This window comes from Photinus pyralis, unplaced genomic scaffold (assembly GCF_008802855.1).
Source record: "Photinus pyralis isolate 1611_PpyrPB1 unplaced genomic scaffold, Ppyr1.3 Ppyr1.4_LG4, whole genome shotgun sequence".
Classification (NCBI taxonomy): Eukaryota; Metazoa; Arthropoda; class Insecta; order Coleoptera; family Lampyridae; genus Photinus; species Photinus pyralis.
Genome location: NW_022170511.1, coordinates 33,778,848 through 33,793,321, shown reverse-complemented (window position 1 = coordinate 33,793,321; position 14,474 = coordinate 33,778,848). Strand labels below are relative to the sequence as shown.

Genomic DNA, 14,474 nt, shown 5'->3' with positions numbered 1-14,474 from the left:
GAAACTCCGGTCAGGCGGGCAAGCGGAGAGAAAAAGAGGCGGAAGTCGGATGACTCCTGCGTCCCAGGGAAATCTGACGACCTGGTGGCGGTAAGGCGGCGCTTAGAGGTGCAGAATTCCTTGGCAGCTGGTGTCTCTTTCACATACGCGTGAAGGATCAACCTCAAGGGAAGCTGATAGTTTTCGGCATTGGGAAAAAGGACCAGGCTAACCTAATCGCAAGGGGTAGGTCGGGGGGCTCTTTCCTCTCTAAAGGCATATAGAGTAAATAATATATAATGGTGAGGGTATAATAATCCTGCCGAACCTGAGTACGTCAATACAACCACCACAACAATACCAGCAGGTGCTACAGGGGCAACTGCAAAACGCTACGAAAGCATCACCGTCCAGGGTGCCAAGGCACCCTGTGATCAGTGCTTGCTCCAGCGTGGAACTGAACTCGAAACACAATTTGATTTGCTTATAAAGCAAACAACGCATTCTTTCTAGAATGTTCGCTCCAGTGCTCAAAGACGCTTCAGAATGTTCTAGAACAAACAACGTCATATTTCTCGGAAAGATTGCGTCACAAGCGCCTTCGTTCTTTATTACCGATGACTCACCTTTTATAACGCCTTGATGTCTATCGAGATTTCTGGAATATTCGCTGCATTATTTTTCATTATGAAATCTCATTGAAGTTCTCCAAATTGCAAATCAATATCTCGATGTCGATATTGCCACGTTGGCCACCCACATCACTAGACGCCATTTTTTAAAAGATCGGCAGACGTCCATAAAACACAATGTTTCGGTACCAATCTGCAGCGCTTCAAAAACACCTCGTGTTCCCGCTCTTAATGTAAACAAGTATAAATTGTGCCCAAAGATAAAGCGCATTTTTTAAAACCGAAATAGCTTAGTAAATGGTTGCGTTATAAGATAGTATAGCATGCTATATTTATCGACGTTTTCGTTCCTGTTAGATGATTAATGGGGAGACTTCACCAATAGACATATTTCTTAGAGACGTCCCAATCGCCCTTTGTGAGTACCAACCTCCGGCACCCTAACAGCCCGGACGTTTCCAAGGTGTTATTGTCCAGCTAAAGCATTCACCTTTCACAGGAATATTCGACCCCTTCTGCATCTCATTTAGAAGTCGGAGATCGTGGAACGAAATCAAGCGTTTTCACAGAACTGTCCAGCCTTGGAAACGTCGAAGGTTGTTAGGGTGTCATATTTTAAAATAGAAAAAAGGAAACAAATTTTCCTGGCGTTATTGATCAGACATTAATATTACGAACTTATAGCAATTTTGGAAATTGTTCTTTCTTCATCTATAGATTTACGGCTCAAAGGTTTACCTTGAGAGCGCAAAAATTAAGTGTTGATGGTAGGCAGCCCACAATACATCAAGTCTCATGACACTATTTCTGTAATAATTTCAGGGTTTACAAGTTTCATTTGAATAAGAAAGGTAGTACAGTTCAATGGTAGCACTTTTTGTGTGTTCACAATGAGCAAGTTTCCATCAGAATACAATTTTTGTCCGAACCGTTGATTTAACAATAGGCAACTTTACATACTCCGTTCTGACACATCACATCATGCACTGTCCAGCCTTAACTTAAGGCCCTTAAAGTAACCCATTAATATACAGTGATATTCATGTAGAAGTAGACATTTCCTATGTACTTTTTCATGATAAAAAGTCTCCTGAAAGGCGCCTAATTTTATGCAACCAAAATAACTTTGAAACAAATGAAGGTCTGGCTACTTTGGTTGCATAAAATTAGGCGTCTTTCAGGAGATCATGTAAAAGTAGACAGGAAATTCACCTCTACTTCTACTGTATGAAAGTTAATTGTGACATTTCAAAATCAAATCCAAAATACAAATATTAACCACTCACTATACCACAACCAGCAAGACTTTAAAAATTGTTACTTTAAATCTAATAATAACCGTGGCCTTTTATATTAATTTATTATAATATAAAATACAACTTAAGCGACCGGTACCGCAGAAGCTTGCATGTCAACTTTTCCGGGTCGAATGTCGCTCAAGGGTTGCTGTGGGAGGACTTCTTCTTTAGGTTCAACAACCGAAACATTATCTGGGAGAGGACGCTTAGGTCCAATCTTGCCATTGGGATCCCATGGCAACATAATTTTAACCTACAAATATTCAGCATGAGCATACGGAGACTAAGAAACCCAAGGGACAATTACCTTAATTCCTAAAACACCTTGTCTTAATAATACGTGACGTGTGGCGGTGTCTACGTAGTCATTACAGGGATCACCCGAATGAATCATAAGGCCATCAACGAATTTCATAGATTTTGCTCTTTGTCCACGTAATTTGCCAGAAACAACGACCTCGCATCCTAAAACACCCAAATTACTATCGGAATTACTCTAAGAGAACTTACCTTTAGCGCCCGACTCCATAATAAACCTCAACACACCATAGCACGCGCGTCTTACAGCCAAACCACCGATTAACTTGTACCTGAGCGATTCAGCCTGGGCAATAGCGCACAGACCGCGTGTCGCAACTTTCTCGGCGTACAACTCGACTGATCCTTCGGGGAAATGAAACCGTTTCTGGACAACGGACGTCAACTCGCGTATGCGTCTACCCTTTTCGCCCAGGACGTTTTGTGTACGAGTTGCCATAATAATAATTTCGGTGCGAGTCGGGGTAACTCTAACCTCAACCCCCGAATAACCATCTTCGGCCAGCTCTCGTGTTAAGAACTCATTAAGTTCCGCTTTGAACACCCCATCTCCTACAAACTAAAAACGAAAATTAGTCTCGATACTCACAAAAACACATTGGCGGTGAATAAATAATCCAATTCATCTTAGGTGCTGCGACAGCTTTTATACGAAATTTTTTCAACAAATTTGTTTTTTAAGCTTTCAAGTTAATTTCCTTGATTTACGTTTTACGCGACGAAGTAAAGCTTATTTAAAAATTTGTCGTTTACCTTGCGTTTCTTTGAAATTGAGGTCGCCATTTTCAATGACAGATGTAAAGGAAACAGAGAAAAATTGCAATTTAGGGTAAACGATTAAGAACCTTCCACCGTTGGTAACACTGTATAAGTAACCAAATAAAACAGCGATTTTCAAACTAAGTCGCCAGCATTGAACTATCATTCAATGGTCGCCAGTGCTTCTCAAACAATAATTGTTAGTAAATTAGCGACAAATTTAAGCGCAGCTTAGTTCAAGGGCTGCTTAAAATCCATAGCAACCATTGTCGCATTAATCATTGCCATGGGTTATAAGCTATGCTCAAGCTAAGCCTTGCTTAAATTTTGTCGGTATATACGGCCATTACTCACAGCAGTCGATCTAAAATTTATATTTTTCTTAAGATGCGAGCGACTTCCGGAATAGGATCGTGCCAATATTGAACGAAAAGTGTTTTCGTTCAGCACGAGAATGCCCATTCATTTCGACCTTTCTTTTGCGAAATTCGGTGCTTGGCTGCCTGATGCCCTCGCCGCAATTAACTAATGCATCCGTTAATCAATTCTTTTGATCCATCGAATTTGATGCGGATTTTTGCACTGTTTTCAAGCCCCCCTACAGCTCGTATGCCACTCAATCAGCTCATCGTTTTTGGGCGAGCATACAATTGTAGTTCACATTGATCTTGAATGTTCCATGAGATCGGTTGGCAGTCATTAGGTACCAATTAATCTGTCCTGTTACTATGAATGTTCATATCAATTTGTCAAACCTAATGTTTTTTACCATTCCGACACTTGTCAAAAATCGATTTCACAGCTCTTCTGGGTCCATAACCTAATGCCGAATGAAACCAGAGATGTATAAATACATGAGATGTAATCAGAAGAAAAACGTCAAATTATTTTTATTAAAATTTTATAAACAATTAACTATTAACTATAGCGCGTTCGCAGCTTCAGAGAACGCACCATAGGGAAACGGCAATATATTCTTTCATAAAGGATCCACGAGGCCTTTGAAATGTACTTGAAGGTAGCGCCCAACGTACGTTATTGCGCCTTCCTGATGCTAGAAAGAGATTGACAGATGTTATGAGTTACCTTCCTTGTTACTATCATCACCTGATAAACTAAAGGAATGGTATAGGTAGCGATGAGCAGTGATGCATTTCAAAGTTAAGGATTTAATGGTACATGCGATGGAAGAAAAGGATAGTTTAATTATAAAATATTACCCTCAACTGCTAAAATTCAAAGTAGCATTCTCAAAATGTTGAATCATTTATTTACATTTTTTATATACTTAGACGTTATTCTTCTTCTAAAAATATACCGAGACAACAAATTCCACCCAATAAAAAAAAGATAAAAATTGCATTTAAAAATCGGTAAATTAAGACTAAATTATTCACCTAATTAACAACAGTCACAAAATGCAGAACTTTATATCGGTGGATGCAATACTAAGCACCAACAGTGATAAAGAGTGTGAAATCAAATTTAAAAAAAAAAACTATCCATGATGTTGGTCCGTAAATTACTTTTGAGTGCATCATATTACATACTACTAACATTACAAAAAAGATCAAGTTAACAAACACCGAAAATAGTCACCAATAACAGAAACTAAAGGAATGTGTTCTATATATTTATTAACAAGTATTTACTGCGTCGCCGTCGGCGACGGTTGCGCTGGCATTTGCGGTGGCGCCAATTTTGTCGCGAAGGCGACAACGCCCAGTAGAATTTGACGAAGGATGCCGGGCATACTGGGTTTGGCGGCTGTCGACTCTAACAATATTCTTAGTTCGTGGAACATGTTTCGCGTGTACGGGTTACGCCGGGAAGCGTAACGTTGGACCAGGAAGTGGTAGTAAATGAACGGTGTTAGCAGTCCCACTTTTCCTCTGAGGAGTAATTTACAATAAGAATTTCGCATTCCGTTAAGGGGTTACTCTGCGTACACTTTATAAGCAACTGCAGACAGTAAACTGTTTCTTGCTACGAAATTAACAAAAATGTTATATTTTTTTAATAAATGAGCTTCGATTGTGGATAGGAGGGAGTGGACTAACCCTTTCCCGACTCCCTCGTCTGGACGAGACTAGTGCAAGAAAAAAATGCATGACACTACATTTATTAAGCTAAAGCTAAGTGTTCACTCTCTTTTGGAAATATGGAGGCATTTTATGGTAATGTGTTCCAATATCCAGTTATCCACGGTCGTATTTCTAACAACGCCAAGAGGAATGTGGTTAGGTTTTATTGTTAGCGCATTTTTGATTCTCAAAAAGGAGTTTATTGTTTCACTAACCGTCGGCCGTTAGAGCGACCTTTATAGATCAATTGAGATCTCGGCAAAGGAATATCGTAGTCGGGTTTTCGGCATTATATACGTACTATCGTGTTATTCCTGCATCACTTCGACTGAATATTGAAAACCATTCCTGAAGTTGATAATTTATAAATTGATTTTTCAGATAAATGGTACTCTTGGTGGAAATGCAAAGAATAAATGTGTCAACCGCGGTGCGTTTTCTGCGTGGTTTAATTTTTATGGGACATTGTTTCTTAATGGGTTTGGGGAAACTCTCAAGCTGAGATGTCTGGGATTTATTTCATATTTCGTCTATTGGGTTACAATTGCTAGCTCAACATTAGGTCACTCTCCTGATCAGAAGGAGGTTAGTCTCAGCAGGATTTCGATAGTTAGTCTGTGCTTTCGTGAATATAACGAATCCAATTGGCGCAATTAAAAAACATGTCAGACTTAGTTGTTACAGATAATGTTAAAAAGGTTGAAGATAATAGGTGGAATTAGTTGTGGGGAGAGATTTTAGGGTTCATTTGGGTTTTGGACTAACCAGAATAATCGATGTCTAGTCTGTTGTAATTAATTTGCGTGTTGATCGCAGTAGAGCTAGTAGTATCGCGTAATTCTTGATGGAATTTGACAAAGATTCGCATTTGGAAAGCCGTTGCTGCTAGTGCACCTCTAAAAAGCATTATGCGGGTCACTCTGTAAGCCCAGAACAAGAGGAACAATAAATAAACCATGAATCAAAAATAAAATCCTCCATTTTCTAAGCGTTTTTAAATAGTAGACCATGGATTTATGGAAATTTTTGTTTTGTTTATTGTATCCATGACAGCAGATACTAATCAATAAAAATGGCTGACGGTAGAAACATGTCTTTACAAAAGTTTGAAAAAATGTATATATAAAAATGTAATCAGGAAAACAAATGCATAAAATTGAAGTTAAGATATATAGAGTGTTGCATTTAAAAAATAACAACGCTAGACCAAATCTAAAAATTTGTTTTTAACTACGCCACTGGATTCTACGCAAAAATATCTAAAACGAACCGTTTTTACCCTTTTTTATCTTATATAGGTACCATGTGTCCCATTTTGGCTGAGACTGCAGTGTATCTCAGCTGTTTTCGCGATCCTGTACCACTTTTTTGTGGAACTTTTAGTACCACAAACAAACTGAATCTAGCAACTTTTGCTTCTGAGATACAGGGTGAAAATGAAAAGTTATACTGTTTCAGATGTTATCATATAATTTGTACCCATGTAAGATACAAAAAAGGTAAAAACTGGTCATTGTAGATATTTTTACGTAGAATCCAGTGACGTAGTAAAAATAAATGTTTGGACTACCGTTCTGAAATTTGACCCACCCTGTATACCTAAAGGGCAATTTTTTGCATTCTTTTTCCTGATTACATTATATATTTTTAAACTTTAATCATGAACCATAAATAAAAACCTTATTTTTTAGTGTTTAAATAGTAGGCCATGGATTCATGGAGATTTTGTTTTTAGCGTAACACAACAAAGTTTGAGGTAACGCTTATGTGCTCGATTTTTTGTTGTTTGTCTCTGTCCCATCGAGATCTCGGCTCCTGAGCTACCCCTAGAGACTTCGGGTTTTCATTAATTGATAGCTGCTATGGTCTATATTTGCCCGTTACTCATCACTTACAGTTGTGTTACACGGTTACACCCACAAGTGGGTTTTGAAACATTTTTTTATATATATTCATGGCAGCCGATACCAATCAATAAAAATGGCTGACGGTAGAAAAATGTCATTTGAAAATTTTGAAAACTATGATATTTTTGAAAGTATAAAGAAAATATAATATGTAATTAGAAAAACGAATGCAAATAATTGACGTTATGATATACACAGTGTCCATTGTTCGAGTTACCTTAAGAGACAGAAAGTTGATTAAATAGAAGCAAAATTTCGTGCTGAATAATTTTAATTAATAAGTTTAAAATATCTTAAATAGTTTTGAAAATATCGCGAAAAAACGAAAATTTCTGATTTTCGTTTTTAATTTTTTGATGGTAAACTAATCGTACTAAACATTTTTAATTAACACATTATTCAGACACTTTTTAATTGAGTTTTTGAATATGGCATCCCGTTTTTAATATCTTTTAAATGATGGAGAAACACGTGCCACGTTTTAAACTTTAGTTTTTCTTATGGGCGCCGTTTTAAATTTTGACATTTTGAGATTACGTCTTTTTTTCTCTTTACAACGATATATTACACATGGTGGTTCCTAAAAATACAATTTTTAATTTTTTGTGAAGAGTGCTTTGGAAAAAAACGTTCTGTTATTTTGAACAGAAGTTTGACAGTTTGATCCATCTGTCTGGTTGCAGCGTTGGCCCAAAAAAAATGGACACCATGTATAGGGTGTTGTATTTAAAAAATACCAACATTGTCAAATCTCAAAATTTTTTTGACAACGCCACTGCATTCTACATAAAAATATCTAAAATGTACAGTTTTTACCTTTTGTCAATCTTACATGGGTAGTTGGACATTCCAAAAAGTCAAACTTTTCGTCTTCACCCTGTATCTCAGAAACAAACGTAGCTACATTGGTTCTGTTTCACCAAAAAGTGGCACAGGGTCGCGGAATCCCTAAGTCTCTATCATTAAAAACAGCTGAGATACATGGCAGTCTCAACCAAAATAGGACACACTGTACATACCTACTTATCAATGTATTAAAAACGTCATTTTATTAAGCATATTGTTACATTTCCTACGCTTGTTTCACGTAGAATTTTAAAATAAGCTCTATCTAAAACGCCACCAGTTCCCTTTACTTCGGTTAACTGAGTTTCTACTGTTTGATAAAAGTATTAGATATTGTTGATTAATTGGCAAAACCACATAGTATCAAATAAGCTTAATTGTATTCATTAAATTTATAATGGTATAATGAATTTTAATTCAGGAAATTAAGTTGTATATTTGTTCTGGTCCAATACATTACTGGGCCCGTATCTCCTATAATATATTAGAATTGGAAAGCTCCTCGGAGGCCTCTAGAGTGTTAAACACATAAACACCGCACATAAAAATCTTATATATGCCCTTAAACGTTTAGAATCATGCAAGGATATGTTTTCATATAGGAACTTGCCTACTGTCCCATCTATCTAACATCAATCTGTTTTATTGTATGAACACACATCATAGTTAACCCCCTAAACAAAAATCCACAAAATTCAAACACTAACGAACAGTCTTCTACATTAAATGACTACGAACACGTCACCCACAAGTAGTACCTAACAGTGGCGGTATCGATACCTAATAGCACTATTAGTATTACGCTCACTGTCTGCTAATTTGATATGTACACATTTTTAAGTAGTGGATAACCCCTCAGATACTTACGACAAGACAAGGAAGACACAAAAAGGCATTAATATAATTTCCGTAAGGCTGATTAGTCGTAAAATGTTCCTAGATTGGAATTCCACGAGTGAAATTAGGAGACGTGCACCCCACCACGCGTTGTGACCCAGGCTCTAAAAAAAAAATGCTCCCATTACATTGCGAAACATTCGCAAACAGGTAAATTAAAAGGTTGTAAGTACAACATTAATAGTAGACTTTGCAAAAGGTTCTCATAATTCTGTATCATACTCTCAGTCTCACACTAATTAACATTCTTGATAACCTTGAAATTTAAAAGCTTGAACTTTGCCTGAGCGAATGTACTTACATCTAAAAGAGTTAATGAATAACTCGCGGAGTGCAAAATTGCAAATAGTACGACCGGAAGAATGACCACTGAAAACATTATTAAGGAAAAAGTCAACACGTTAACGGTTAAGCATAAAAAGGATACTGTTGATCGGAGCGACGTAAATAAAAATTAACGAATAGAATAAATAGTGACAACTGTCCTCTGTTAAGAGCTGCGCCGCGAATACCCTCGAAAACTGTACAGGTCCCAATCTTTGATGTAATCTTAAAGCACTGGTCGCCGCATTTGATAAGAGAGCTTTGTAGTAGGAGCTGTGTGCATTCCTGAAATATAGAAAGTGGCACTTTCACACCAATTGGGTCAAATTAATAATAATCACTGTAACTCACCCAAAAACAGGAATAAAATAACCCATCGTAAACATGATTGTAAAAATGCGTGTGGCCCAAAGTGCAACATCAATTTTGTGTGATAGTACGTGCTGTTTTAATGCCTCGATATTTAAACCCCTTTGTGGTTGGGGTGGTGACGTGCCTTCCGTGTTGTTGCTGGTGCTGTCGCTCATTTTTCCCACTTCTAAGTTTGACTAACGATACGAAAGGAAAAATGGAAAAAATTTTAGCGAAATAAAATCGCAACTTTTGAGAACTTTCACCTACAACGACAGTTCAAATGATGAGATGTCGAAGTCGAAATATTTTTAGAAATGAAGTTAGGTGCACTTTGACCGACGGCGCGCGCAGCGCATCGTTGCCAAACCTCCTATTGTATCGAGTGTTTCATAAGTAATGAGAAATCTACGTTTCAGTGATTGTACATTCCCACAATGATAAATGTCAACTAAAAGAGTAACTAACCTAAACAGTTTCTGTTGTATTCTTGCCTTTTACCCTTACGATTAATAATTTTGCATCCTATTACGTCATGCACCCGGTTTTGATAATTTGTTGTTGATTAGGAGCAATAACAAAAAATGTTATAAGATTTGGACGTTACATAAATGCGTAAAAACGTGAATTGAATTAAACTTTACCTGCCAAATCAATTACACGGCGACCAAACGCAAAATACAAAATGAATAAAGTTAATAATTGTGGTTTCCTATGCAACTAAAAAGAAAAGGGTGCGAGGGGGGAAGGAGGTATTATTTAACACAAAAGTTCACAGAAGTTTTATTCCCTTGACATTCACAATACCGTAAGACGCGGCCAACGACATTATGAAATCAGATCTTTAGGTTAATATTCGCATTCATATTACGCAACATTAAAAATATGTAGAAAAGAGTCCTTACAATTGAGACAAAATTAAAAGTACCTACGTAAAAACAAATCGCGACAAAATATAACAATGAATTGTACTGTGGGTGCTACTTTTTGAATCTTCGCCGGCCCCGAGCCTACCCCCTAACAATTTGGTGTCTCCACCAACTGAACCTGCTCCTATTGGCAGCTTTTTGTTGTGCTAAGTAGATTACAGTAGTGGCGTACGTAGAACAAACAAGTTCGTGGCATATACAGTCACCCAGTGCGTACTAGAAGGGGGAGGGGGGGGGGGAGAAATAGAAATTGGGTTGCAGGTTGCTGATGCTGGTAGTCATTTATCTATTTATTATTGTACAGGCGAAAAAGATTTGATTAGAACGGTATTTTATTTCTTACTGCTGACAGGCCCCTTTATTGCTTTTGCTTTAATTAGTCAACGAAAACTTTGAATAATAACTGAACTGTTAGGAATTATGGATTCTACAGGCCACATCCATAAGAAAATATTTTTTTCCGGTCGATCCGAGACAATTTTTTTTTCTGGGCAAAAAAAGGCAGTTATTACCTTCATTTTTTACAAAAAATCGACTGCACCAAAAACTTTTTCTTATTAATTTGGGTGCGTAGAATCCAAAACGATTCGTACTTTTTCGATTAGACGTCTCCATCAAAAGTTATGGACAAAAAACAAATTTCGACAAAAAATTCAAAGGGCTGTAACTTTTCACCTAGTAGTCCGATGTTGGAACTGTTTGGAATTAGGGTTTCTACAGGTCACATTCTAAAAGAAAATTTTTTAAATGCAGGACACTTTATTACCACCAATATTTTAGTTGTAACTTACACCTCAAAGATGTCGCCACACTAATTTTATAATGTACTTTATGTAACTAACGTTAGATGTCAGAGCGCTCTTATTAAAAACCATAGACGCTTCCATAGCATATATATAATATATATGTTCCATAGATATATGAAGTTTTAACCTCAAATGCATAAATGAATGTTTGTTTATTTTATAGTCAAAAATTAAACTTTGTTATCATTCCTTTCTCGCTTACAGGTTTAAATTAGGGAACTGGCTTCTGGGAGTGACAGGAAAGCGGCAGACTCGAGCTTTGCGGAATATGATACTGTTCGCTCTGGGTCGTGCAATCGAAGACATGTAGTTCTCGATGGATGAGAAACATTAGCATTGAATTCAAACAACACAAATTGAAAAGGGAAATGCTTTGTAACCAAAACAGGAGGACACCATGGAGAACTCGCAGAAAACCCATTCTAATGCAATTCAAACTTCTCAAGGTTAAAATCGGAACGATTACATGATTGCAGCAGCTGCCGATGGTGCGAAGCTATTCTTTAAAGAATTGAGCCTAGAGTTTATTTGATAGAACTACTGTTATGGAAACGGTAGTGAAATTGGCAGCGAAATAAGGCAAAACTATTACGCAGTTTGCAATCACGAAAAAATGTGTTTTTTGTGCGATCTTCGTGTGAAAGTTATTGTAAAACGGTTCAGTTTAATGTACCTGTTATTGAAACTGTTCATCCAAGGGCTTTAAATAAACTCCTATGCATAAGAAGTTACGAATTGCAAAAGTAAATGTTTTCTGTTCATTGAGCATCATGTGTTGCCTACAAACCAGGCTACACAAATATCGAGTGCCCATATTCAAATTAAGGATTTGCTTGAATCTCCCCAATTAAGTACATGAAAGACACCGTAATGAGATAAGTGCTATTGCTACATTTTGAACTGCCATTTAAGGAATAATAAGTGCGACGTTGCTATTAATCGCATAAATTCAAATGAAATTTTAAAAGGTGCGTACGTGGCGACATCTCAACTACACTTCTAAAACTATATTTGATAGAAAGTGTATCTATTGCCAAGGAGATGGCGCACTAGTACTTATTGTATTTAAACTATCTATTCAAAAACCGGGCCTTTAAACTACAAATGCTCTACAGATCTTGCAAGACTCCGTACATTTTGAACGGCCATTTAATTCAGACTTCTCAATCAAAAGTTATAGACCAATTTCGAAAGAAAATTCAAAGGGCTGGAATTAATAGCCCAATCTTGGAACTGTTTGAAATTATGGATTCTACAGGCCACATTCTATAAGAAAAGGCAGTGTTATAACCTTCCTTTTTTTAACAAAAATCGACTGCACCAAAATTTCACGGGAAAACACTTTTGCTTATTAATTTGGGTGCGTAGAATCCAAAACGATTCGTACTTTTTCGATTAGACGTCTCAATCAAAAGTTATGGGCAAAAAAAATTCCTGTTTTTAAAATTCTTATTTTCGTCATTTCGTGAAAGGCAGGACGCAGGTACCTCACCTCAGTAGCAGTACTAAGTACCTGATACCTATTTGTTATTTTGGGCACCAATGTAGCGAATTGCCGATCGATACCGAATAGTCAAATCGTTGACTGCCAACACTGATCACACACTGAATAGTGAATACTGAATACTACAGAATGTTTAGATTTTAGTGACTTTAGACTTTAACCAAAACCAAAATTGCTCTCTATACAGGGTGTTTTTTTGGGAGCTTTAGTTAAAAGTTTCTGGGAAAGTAAAATAGGTAGGTTTTTGAAAATTTGTACTTAGGAGTTACTCTGAAGGCCGAATCGCTGTAAAATATTTTCAAAATGGCCGCACTTCCGGAAACACCGGAAGTAGATAGTAACTTCGTTATTTTAAATGGCAACCCCTATTTTTTATTGCATTTTTGGATTCTATGTGAAATTTCAGTTCTGATACCCATATGTCGATATCTGCCATTTATGGTTTTTAAGTTATTTTGACTTTAAGAAAAAAAATGGCGGATGCAGATGGTACCTTGATAATTGATTACTTGCAAACGGTTGTAGTCATGGCAACCTATTTTTATCAGTGCATAGAGAATGAATAGGGCTTTCTTTTAGTGCACTTAAAAAAAGTTAAGTTGCGTACGACCGCCCCTATGAATATCCAAATTTATGAAACTTCAAAGACTAAAAACTCAGTTTTTTTTTAATGGAATGACCATGTTCTTACTATTCCATGAGATAGAGAATCGAAATTGGCATATTTTGACTATACATGTTCCTATAGCTATCTTTAACAGTTTCTGACTTATTCCCATTTTATTGAATTGACACTATTTTTTTCGGATTTTCTTTTTAGTAGTCGGCCATGATTCTCTAACAATTGAATTTTAAACAAATCTAGTGACACTAATCCATCACCCACTGTTATAGGTTAACATAAGTTTTTCAAAAATCGAAAAATGACTCGCAGTGGTTTTGGAATTTAATTGTTATTTATGGTGAAATGGGCAGAATCGCGGCGCGTGCTTTCCTTACATTCATTCGAAAACTGGAACGAAATTGTATGAATTTTAGAAATTTTGTACCCCTAATGCACTACAAACCGTTGAAGCACAAGTGATACAAAGCTCTACAAGAGAATATTTAAGAAAATGAATTGAATTGCAAATGCAAGATTAACATATTAAATTCAATGCAAAATATAAAAAAACTTCGTTGAAACATTTTTGGTATGGAATTGTTGCTAGAACAGATATCACATTACCTCTCTTAATTTCCAGACTTGTTTAAGAAATTCAGTTGAACGACTCTGTTTAGATTTTTCAAAAATTTTCCGTCCTATATCCTTAATAAATGAGTTATTTATTAATGAATTATTTAGACTAGAACTAGAATCAATGGTATTAAAGAATCCATTCCTTGATTTGTTTAAAATTCGATTGTTATAAAATCATGGCCAACTACTAAAAAGAAAATGCGAAAAAAATGGCATCAATTCCGAGATCAATTCAATGGAATGGGAATAAATCAGAAACTGTTAAAGATAGCTATAGAAACATGTATAGTCAAAATATGCCAATTTCGATTCTCTATCTCATGCAATATTAAGAACATGGTCATTCCATTTAAAAAAACGGAGTTTATAGACTTTGAAGTTTCTTAAATTTGGATCTCCATAGGTGCGGTTGTATGCAACTTAACTTTGTTTTAAGTGCACTAAAAGAAAGCCCTATTCATTCTCTATTCACTGATAAAATTAGGTTGCCATGACTACAACCGTTTTCAAGTAATCAATTATCAAGGTACCATCTGCATCCGCCATTTTTTTTCTTAAAGTCAAAATAACTTAAAAACCATAAATGGCAGATATGACATA

At 36.4% G+C, this 14,474-nt stretch overlaps 2 protein-coding genes across 2 annotated transcripts; both read right to left on the bottom strand.

Moving 5' to 3' along the window:
• Positions 1 to 1,952: 1,952 nt before the first annotated feature.
• LOC116169285 (40S ribosomal protein S3) lies at positions 1,953 to 3,112 on the bottom strand. Its single transcript, XM_031485339.1, has 4 exons — positions 2,981 to 3,112; positions 2,420 to 2,786; positions 2,217 to 2,374; positions 1,953 to 2,162 (listed from the first exon to the last, which is right to left on the bottom strand). Exons 1-4 carry the CDS (start codon positions 3,008 to 3,010, stop codon positions 1,992 to 1,994), a joined length of 726 nt encoding a protein of 241 aa, XP_031341199.1. The 5' UTR covers positions 3,011 to 3,112; the 3' UTR covers positions 1,953 to 1,991.
• Positions 3,113 to 4,548: 1,436 nt separating this feature from the next.
• On the bottom strand, positions 4,549 to 9,725 carry LOC116168633 (Krueppel homolog 2-like). Its single transcript, XM_031484565.1, has 5 exons — positions 9,396 to 9,725; positions 9,148 to 9,329; positions 9,022 to 9,089; positions 8,691 to 8,824; positions 4,549 to 4,878 (listed from the first exon to the last, which is right to left on the bottom strand). Exons 1-5 carry the CDS (start codon positions 9,569 to 9,571, stop codon positions 4,635 to 4,637), a joined length of 804 nt encoding a protein of 267 aa, XP_031340425.1. The 5' UTR covers positions 9,572 to 9,725; the 3' UTR covers positions 4,549 to 4,634.
• Between the last annotated feature and the right edge of the window lie 4,749 nt (positions 9,726 to 14,474).

Bases quoted from the DNA above. Each gene is read 5' to 3' on its own strand.
- LOC116169285 (XM_031485339.1), bottom strand. From the start codon at position 3,010: ATGGCGACCTCAATTTCAAAGAAACGCAAG. The intron at 2,787-2,980 runs GTAAACGACAAA...TTTCGTTTTTAG, and splicing joins CAATTTCAAAGAAACGCAAG to TTTGTAGGAGATGGGGTGTT. The intron at 2,163-2,216 runs GTAATTGTCCCT...GAATATTTGTAG, and splicing joins AAGGTGTTTTAGGAATTAAG to GTTAAAATTATGTTGCCATG.
- LOC116168633 (XM_031484565.1), bottom strand. From the start codon at position 9,571: ATGAGCGACAGCACCAGCAACAACACGGAAGGCACGTCACCACCCCAA. The intron at 9,090-9,147 runs GTATCCTTTTTA...TAATGTTTTCAG, and splicing joins TTACGTCGCTCCGATCAACA to TGGTCATTCTTCCGGTCGTA. The intron at 8,825-9,021 runs GTAAGTACATTC...TTTTTTTTTTAG, and splicing joins ATTCATTAACTCTTTTAGAT to AGCCTGGGTCACAACGCGTG.